Here is a 9,620-nt window from a genome sequence, read left to right as displayed (position 1 = left end):
TTGGTTGGAGATTATTTCATGATAGACTTCCGTCAAAATTATGTCAAGGATAGGAAAACGGGTGTCGTGTGGCTAGCAACTACATGGACACTTTGGCTTCTAAGGAACAGAGTTTGTTTTCGGAAGGATAATTGGAGTGTCAACAACACCGTTTGGAATATAAAGATGTTAGTTTGGAGATGGTCTTTTTTTGGAAAAATTACTTATCCCAATTACTCCTTTTACGAGTTTATTAAGGGTCCTTTACTTTTTCTCTCGTAATGTAATTGGTGTGTATTTTTTCTTTTTCTTGTCGGGCTTTCCCGTTTCCTCGTGTAATCGGGTTGGAGAACCCTTAGTTCTCCCTTTCAATACAACTTGCTTAAAAAAAAAAACGTGGGAAACTGGACAATGCAATAATGACATCAATAATTGGAAATCTAGTGGCTGTTATCCAAACAAGTATGTGAACCAAATTCAAGCAGTACAGCTGAGTTATAGTTGTTTGTTGCATACAGTTGATAAGAATTATTGCATTTACCTATTCGAATATACGTAGTGAACTATAGAGTGTAGTGTCAAATATTATTGTCAACCTATCAAATCTGTATATAAATATACGTAGTGATATTGCCATATTCATCATAAAGCTTTGCAACTTCTTACTTATTAAGAATCAAAACAAAATGGTAACCATTACAGCTTCTTACACTGTGATACCAAACGAACCAACTCCACATGGTCGTTTATGGCTCGCTGAAATTGATCAAGTTGTACGTGTTCGATACTTACCCACCATTTACATTTACAAATCAAAACAATGCCAAGAAAATGCCATAGAAACCTTGAAAAACTCTCTCTCCAAAGTTCTTGTTCACTACTATCCTGTGGCTGGTAGACTGTGTTACACGGAAGGTGCTAGATTAGAATTGAATCTCAATGCAAAAGGTGCTATTTTGCTTGAAGCTCAAACCGATAACACTATTCATGATTATGGTGATTTCTCACCTTCGGACTCCACCAGAGAGCTTGTTCCATTAATCGATGATAATCAACCCATTGGAGATATTCCATTATTTGCTGTGCAGCTCACAAGGTTCAAAAACAATGAAGGCTTTGCAATTGGTGTTATTTTTTTCCATCCTTTATCAGATGGACTTGGAGCTATCAGATTCATCAACTCATGGGCCAAAATAGCTAGAGGAGAAACACTTGAGGCTGATGAGTTGCCCTTTTTGGATAGAACATTACTCAAGTTTACACACACTCCATTGGCACCTCGTTTTGAACACATGGAGTTGAAGCCTCTTCCACTCATTCTAGGAAGAACAGACGCAAGTGAAGAAAAAAAGAAGAAAACTTCAGGAACATTATTGAGACTTTCACCGGAACAAGTTGAAGAGTTAAAGAAAAAAGCTAATGAATATGATATGAAGAAAAAAGGGTCTAGGGGTTTTAGTAAATATGAAGCAATTGGTGCACATATATGGAGATGTGCATCTAAGGCACGTGAGCTTGGAGAAAATCAAGAAAGTGTTGTTAGATTTGTTGCTGATGTTAGAACAAGAATAATCCCACCTCTTCCTAAAAACTATTTTGGGAATGCTTTGACACAAACAGCAGCAAAAGGGTATGTTGGAGAAATCACATCAAAGCCATTAGGTTATGTTTCACAAATGTTAAGGGAAGCTATTGAGAGTGTAACAGATGAATTTATAAGGTCACAATTTGATATTATTAGGGGATTTGAACATTTGGATGATGCAAGGGCTTTGTTTTTAGGTGCTGAAGGTAATAATTTTCCATATTTTGGGAACCCTAATTTTCATTTAACTAGTTGGATGAGTATGCCTGTTTATGAAGCTGATTTTGGATGGGGAAAGCCTGCTTACTTTGGAATAGCTCGTGTGTATCCGCATGATAGGGCATTCATTCTTCTCAGTCCTGATGGAGATGGATCTGTTCTTGTTTGTTTGCATTTTCAGATTGCACATTTGGAGCTTTTCAAGAAGTTCTTCTATGGTGATATTTGAAATTTTTTATCATATAATTTACTTATATGTTGTTTGCATTTCTATTATGTTTGAAGTCAAGTTTGTTTATTTTTATTTTAATGTTTCACTATTGATTTTGCTTGTGAGTTGTATGAATTTTCCTATTCATGATTTGTAATTCTTATTGTACTGCTTGATTTACTTTTTCAATATATTATTCCTCGATATTATTATATTAATCTCTATTTTTTTCATCCCCCAATTAACACCTATTCTCTCGTATGAAAAGTAAGAACAAAAATAAGAAAAATGGTTAATTCACTGTAATTGGTTATTTCAACTCTCATTCAAAATTATGGTAACCACAATTTTAACTGTTATTTGAAATAACTAATTGTTTACTTGAATTAATCCACATTTGAAATTTTGTCTATGAATTGATATAATTGATTGTTTAACTGAATTAACTACATTTGCAATTTTGACTCTAAATTAGAATAACTTTAATTGTTGGATTGAATTAATAATATTTATAATTTTGAGTATAAATTGAAATAATTTTTTATTCTATTCATATCAAACAAAGTTAATTGGAGATTTGTTTTGGATTAACTACTTATATAGCATGGATTGAGTGACTAAATACCTTTGCAAAACTTTTCTAACAATATTCAAATTAATATTTAAAATTTGGTTAAATTACTTCTACGGTCGTTTAAGTTATTTAATTATAATTAGTTATTTTTTATGTTTTTTTCCCTACAAGTTGGTCTTTTATGTTAATTAAAGTCTGCAACTTTGACTCTTTTCACAAAATCCCTTCCAAAAAAGCTGAGTTGGCACAAACATGTCATTTAACTTTGCTTTAATAGGATTAAAGTTGCTGACATAGAATTTTTTAATTTAATTTAAGTAGAAATTAATTAATATAATATTTAAAAGAAATGTTTTAGGGCCAAGGCACATATCCTTGCAATATCTCCCCAACTCACAATTAGACACTTAAAAATGATTGTCAAGTAGATGTGTGCCATGAGCCTTATTGAATGGAATACCTCCTAACGGAATTGCATCTTTAAGTTGAGACCTAATAATAATACTAATGTGATTAATCAAATCTGGTTTTAGTCTATATGAATGAATATATGAGATATATGTAAGTAGAAGGAGTAATGACTAACCAACTAGCAAGGAGGATGTTATCAATATTCAACGAAATCAAGGGTGCTAGTGAAATACCATCAGAATTAGGAGCAAAGAATTTGGCAACACGAGTCATGCTATAGTGTCTTTGAAAAGAATTGGTATGCTTTTCTTCATGAGAAACATTGATCAGTTACTAACAATCTAATAACATATCTATTTCAATTTGGAAAATAATACCTTGCCTGCATATTTCATCTTGCAACTAACTCTGTGATGGATAACTCATTAGTAGAAGAGAGAGTATGATTCACAAATGAAGAATCTAATTCATGTGCAGCATAAAAATAAGAGGAATTAATTTAATGTTAATGCAATCATCTATAAATTAATTAACACACAACTAATTTTTAATGAAAATCAATTCAGTCAAAATCAAATTCTCACTTTTGCAGAAACAGACAAAAACTAAAAACTAAACATATGATACCACACCATAAAAACTAAAAACATGTAGTACATGGTGGGTGGTCACATTTCTCGCCATGTCTTGTCATTAACAAACATGTAGTACACTATTAACTCACACCACGACAACTTTTATTAAATTACATGTTTTCAACATGGCCATGTCTTATACTCTTTCTTTCATATTAATACATACAAACTCAATTCAAGTTGCTCTGTTTGAGTCTGGCTGGCACTTTTCATTTGATGTGATGTTAGGATGGACCCATAACCATAACCATAACCATACATAACACAGTATTCGCTACAAAGTCATTAGAATCCAAAACTGAATTGATACATTTCTAGTACATTTATATTATTACCGTACCATTACAGCTTTGTTACAGCTGTAAACAAACACTAAACAATGTAGTATGATCAAACAAACCATACAACCCACCCAGCTCTGCCCATTCTTTACTTGTTTTTTCTTCTGTCATTCTATAATATCAATGCCAAATCGAGCACTCTTTCACATACGATTTAATTATCATAAATGGTGTACAAACCTAACTAAATTATTGTATAGTAACAAAATAGAATTAGTAACATGTAAATGTGGATAAGATAAAGATAAGGTAATGTTGAAGAATCTATTATATTATAGTATATGTCTGAAATCTGTTATCGTTTTTTATATACATTATGTGTTTCAAAAACTTAAAAATAAAATGACATACATTATGTATAATTTTGTTTAGATATAATGTAGTATCGTGATATTTTCAAACCTTCTAGTTTAAATTACTTTCACCTAAACATATTATCTTAAGACTTAAATAGTCTCTTGGTTCACAAAGCTTGAACACAAGACCCTTGATATTATATAGTCATATGTAGGCGTTATAATTGTAAATACAAGGTCACATTCACAAAAAAGTTTTTGATTCATGGCAAACTCCACAAGCAAACAAACAACAAGGCTTAAGCAAAAGAACTCAAGGAAATGCTAGGTTGGCTATTCAAGACAAATCAGGTCGACCTGCAATATATCTAGGTCGACTCAAAACTAAGAAAACAAGAAAATTTCATAAATACCACAAGTAGGTCGACCTAACCACACTCCCAGGTCGACCTAAACTGAAGAGTTTTTGTCATATCACTGTTAGGTCGACCCACTCACATCCACAGGTCGACCTAATCTGAAGAATTCTTCAAAAAGTTGAATTAACTGATTCTAGGTCGACCTAACCTAGAAATGGGTCTACTCAACTGGCAACAAATTCATTCTGACTCATTCTTACCTCTGTTAGGTCGACCTAAGCACCAAGGTAGGTCGACCTATCTGCTAAAAACTTCCCAAATCATGTGTTCACTCTGCTCCAACGTACCAGCAACTCATATATATTGTCCAAGGTTCAAGTATTGAATACAACACCAACTACTGAAAGATACACAAAGGCTTCTCATCTCCGTTCTTCGTCATCTCCAACACAATTACACATAATCATTCTTGCGTTGAGGGTTAGTGATCGAGTTCGATAACGTCCATGGAACGGAATTGAAGATTCCTAGTGGGTGAAGATTTGTGGGGTTTTTGGTGAATAAAATCCGAGGGTTTTGTCCTCCAAGATAGGTGTTTCTTGGGGGTTTTTATCAAGAGGTTTCATCGAGGATCCATCTGAGTGTGAAGATTGAAGAACAAGGGTTCAAGGCAATTCAAGACACTGCAGAAAAGGGATCAAGTGAAGCTCTTGGATCACCTTGATCTGACTCAAGATTAAGGGGGAAGAAGATTCAAAGGATCGACAAATTCGGTTTATTGTTTATCGCTATGTTTTCTTCTTTGTATATACTACTTTCAACATTAATGGAAGATTTCCCAATTTCAATTTGGAATTGGGGGCAGACGTAGTCGTAGCGAGGACGATCGACGAACTGCCTGAACAAATATCGTGTTCTTGTCGCTTTTATCTCTTCATTTACGTTCTGTTCATATTTGGTCATAATTGCAAAATTGATTAACGATTCAAGTGTTAAAATTGTGAATTAAGGTTCTGCATAAACATCACAATTCACCACATCTTGAATCATCATCAATTTGAACATTACCAGCAAGTGTTTGTCTTTTTGCTTATTCCATTATTACTGCATTGCAAATCAAAGTTTGTCAATTTAGAAGTTAATTGATTTTCAGCTGTGAAACGTATTGATTCGATAACATATCACTTCATCGTTAATCTCAATTATCTTGTGGTTTTGTCACATATACGACCCTTGCAATAACGGTCCGGAATAGATGCAAGTCGATTCAGAATCGCTTTCGCTTTAGTTGGAAATAATTCCGAAAAACTCTGTGAGATCTATTCACCCCCCTCTAGATCCTCAGGCCAGCGTCTAACAATAATGATTTAATTTTGTATGCATTAATTTCGAATCATAGGTATGGATCGTAATTGGATGAGAGCTAATCGATTAAGTGCTGAGTACGAACATGGAGTGATGAAATTTCTACAGTTTGCTGAAAGTAATGCTAAAAAAGATCTTCCTCCTCCTAAAAGTAATGCGGAGGAAAGTCTTCCTACGCTTATTCTCTGTCCATGTGTTCGCTGTGCAAATCAAGAACCAAAAGTTAGTAAGAAAGAAATCATGAATCATCTAATTTGTGAAGGGATTTGTCAAAGTTATACACAATGGATATGGCACGGTGAAGTAGTAGCAAAGTCAAACGTGTCCCAAAGAGATAATGTTAGTGTAGAAATGGATGATCGTTTGGAAGACATGATGCATGATATTGGACAAGATTCGTTTAAGAGGGCACATGCGTATGATAGTTTATGCAATGACAAGGATACACCTTTGTACCCGGGATGCACAAATTTTACTCGTTTGTCAGTCATGTTAAAATTGTTTAATCTGAAGGCAATTAACAGGTGGACTGACAAAAGTTTTACCGAATTGCTTGAATTGTTGACACAAATGCTTCCAGAAGGTAACGTACTGCCAAGTCGTTATTATTAGGCGAAGAAAATATTGTGTCTGATGGGTTTGGAGTATGAAAAGATACATGCATGCCCTAATGATTGCATATTATACAGAAAAGAATATGTAAACTATAACCATTGTCCGAAGTGCAAGGCGTCACGCTACAAAAAGAGACATGGTGAATCTACTGATGATGAGGAGGTCAAAAAGGGTCCTCCCGCGAAAGTGGTATGGTACCTACCGATAATTTCAAGGTTCAAGAGATTATTCTCTAATGCAAACGACGCAAAGAATCTTAGATGGCATGCAGAAGAAAGAAAATGTGATGGACAAATCCACCACGTAGCTGATTCTTTGCAATGGAAGAAAATAGATTATTTGTTTCCAAATTTTAGCAAAGATTCGGGAAACCTTAAACTTGGACTTTCTACTGATGGAATAAATCCGTTTGGTAATCTAAATACTAACCATACTTTTGGGCCTGTTCTTCTGATGATTTACAACCTATCTCCTAGGCTGTGCATGAAGCGTAAATATATGATGTTATCGATGATGATTTCAGGCCCAAAACAACCAGGAAATGACATAGTTGTTTATCTAAGTCCACTGATCGATGATTTAAAAGTGTTGTGGGAGGAAGGGGTGGATGTTTTTGATGCGCATTCTGGTGAACAGTTCAATATGCGTGCCATGTTATTTTGCACCATCAACGATTTTCCGGCATATGGTAATTTGTCTGGGTATAAAGTTAAAGGGCATAAAGCGTGTCCTATATGTGAAAAAGACACATGTTACAATCAGCTTGAAAAAGGAAAGAAGACTGTTTATCTCGGGCATCGAAAATATCTAAATCGTTATCATCCATATCGTAGATTGCGGAATGCTTTCAATGGGGAACAAGAGCATGGTGTTGCTCCAAAGCCTTTAACTGGAGAGGAAGTTTATCAACGACAACAGGGCATTACTATTGTCTTTGGAAAGTACCAAAAGCGGCCTATTGTGAAAAATATATGGAAAAAGAGGTCGGTTTTCTTCGATCTTCCATATTGGTCTAGTCTTGAGGTAAGACATTGTATTGATGTGATGCACGTGGAAAAAAATATATGTGATAGTGTAATTGGAACACTTCACAACATTCAAGGCAAGACAAAGGATGGTATTAATGCTCGTCTAGATTTGGGCGTGATGGGTATACGAGAAGAGCTAACTCCATAATATATAGGTACCAACTAATTGTTCAAATTAAGCTATCCTTACCTTTTGATATTAAAATAGCATGTTCATAACTTTAATTGTTGAAATTCTTGATGATAACATTATGTAGGTAACAAGACGTATTTGCCTCCAGCATGCTACACTTTGTCGAAAAAAGAGAAAACAAGTTTTTGTGAGTGTTTAGAAAGTATCAAAGTACCGCATGGTTACTCATCAAATGTCAAGAGGCTTGTATCGGTTAAAGATCTCAAATTAGTTGGCTTAAAATCTCATGACTGTCATGTCTTAATGCAACAACTACTACCAGTAGCTATTCGTGGGATATTGCCTAACAATGTTAGGAAGACTATAACTAGGTTGTGCTTGTTTTTAAATGCAATTTATTGCAAAGCCATTGATCCATTAAAGTTAGAAGATTTGGAAAATGAGGCTGCAGTTATCTTGTGCCAATTAGAGATGTTTTTTCCTCCATTTTTTGACATTATGGTTCACTTGATTGTTCATCTAGTAAGGGAGATTAGATTATGTGGTCCAATTTTTTTTACGGTGGATGTATCCAACAGAGCGATACATGAAGATCCTAAAAGGATATACCAAAAACCCACACCATCCAGAAGCATCGATTATTGAGAGGTACATTGCAGAAGAAGCAATTGAGTTTTGTTCTAACTATTTGTCGGAAGTGAATGTTGTAGGGGTTCCTAAGTCTCGTAATGATGGAAGAGGTGAGGGTGTGGGTACACAAGGTTTAAAGATCAAGAGCTTAAGTATTGATGTGGTTGTTCAAGCGCATTTGTATATATTAAATAACACGGATGAAGTTCAACCTTACTTATCTGCTCACAAAAGCATCATAAAGAAAAAGTACCCCAAGATGAATAAAAAAGGGTTGTTAAAAGAGCATAATAAGAGTTTCTCTGAGTGGTTTAAAGAAAAAATTGCTGGTGATGATAGTGCTTCAAAAACAATTAAGTGGTTGTCCTATGAGCCTAAATGTAACATAATAACTTGGAGTGAATATGATATTAATAAAACTTCCTTTTATAGAAAGTCAAAGGATGACCGTAGTACCACCCAAAATAGTGGGGTTATGATTTTGGCCGAGTCCATGCACTTCTCTAGTGCAAAAGATAAAAACCCGGTTATGGCATCTACACCCTACTTTGGGGTGATTGAAGAGATTTGGGAAGTTGATTATGTTGTGTTTAAAGTTCCTGTATTTAAATGATAATGGGTTGATATCAATAGTGGTGTAAGAATTGATGAATTTGGAGTTACACAGGTTGATCTTAGCAAGTTAGCTTATGCAGACGAACCTTTCATCATGGCATCTCAAGCAAAACAAGTTTTATATGTCACAGATCCTTCTAATAAAAGGTGGTCAGTTGTTCTACAAGGAAAGGTGCATGATAGTGATGAAAATCAAGATGCGAATCTTGATATTTCTGAAACTCCTCCTTTCTCAACAAATGTGCCTACCTTCATTGAAGAAAATGTAGAGGATGATGTGCATGCTATTCGCATAGATCATGAAGAAGGGATATGGGAGAACTAGTAAGGTGTTTTTTATAAGTTAATTCGACATTTCTTTGATTTCTAATTGTTTTTATTTGGTGCCTAATTTTATGTCTAATCGTTTTTATCTTGTGCTTAATTTTATGTCTAATTATTTTTATCTTGTGTTTAATTTGATTTCTAATTATTTTTATGTTGTTTAAACAGATACATGGCTGATTCAACCGACAAGTCCTCTTCATCTGGTAATCCTAATAAAAAAGAGTTAGAGGTCCAACTTTGATGACACATATTGACAAAGTTCATCAAACGGGTGAAAAGATAAAGGTCGAGTTTGAT

The 9,620-nt window shown here is 34.4% G+C and overlaps 2 protein-coding genes across 2 annotated transcripts; both read left to right on the top strand.

Moving 5' to 3' along the window:
- The first annotated feature begins 548 nt into the window (after positions 1-548).
- LOC131656730 (hydroxycinnamoyl-CoA:piscidic acid hydroxycinnamoyltransferase-like) lies at positions 549-2,087 on the top strand. The gene has a single exon (XM_058926360.1). It carries the CDS (start codon positions 666-668, stop codon positions 2,010-2,012), a length of 1,347 nt encoding a protein of 448 aa, XP_058782343.1. The 5' UTR covers positions 549-665; the 3' UTR covers positions 2,013-2,087.
- A 3,924-nt stretch (positions 2,088-6,011) lies between these two features.
- On the top strand, positions 6,012-9,321 carry LOC131659049 (uncharacterized). The gene is made up of 6 exons (XM_058928291.1): positions 6,012-6,558; positions 6,670-7,002; positions 7,114-7,740; positions 7,876-8,295; positions 8,462-8,982; positions 9,049-9,321. The coding sequence occupies exons 1-6, from the start codon at positions 6,012-6,014 to the stop codon at positions 9,319-9,321; spliced, it is 2,721 nt and encodes a 906-aa protein (XP_058784274.1).
- Positions 9,322-9,620: the final 299 nt, after the last annotated feature.

This window comes from Vicia villosa, linkage group LG3 (genome assembly GCF_029867415.1).
Source record: "Vicia villosa cultivar HV-30 ecotype Madison, WI linkage group LG3, Vvil1.0, whole genome shotgun sequence".
NCBI classification, from domain to species: Eukaryota; Viridiplantae; Streptophyta; class Magnoliopsida; order Fabales; family Fabaceae; genus Vicia; species Vicia villosa.
Note: the sequence above shows the minus strand (reverse complement) of the source record. Positions and strands in the feature narration are given on the sequence as shown.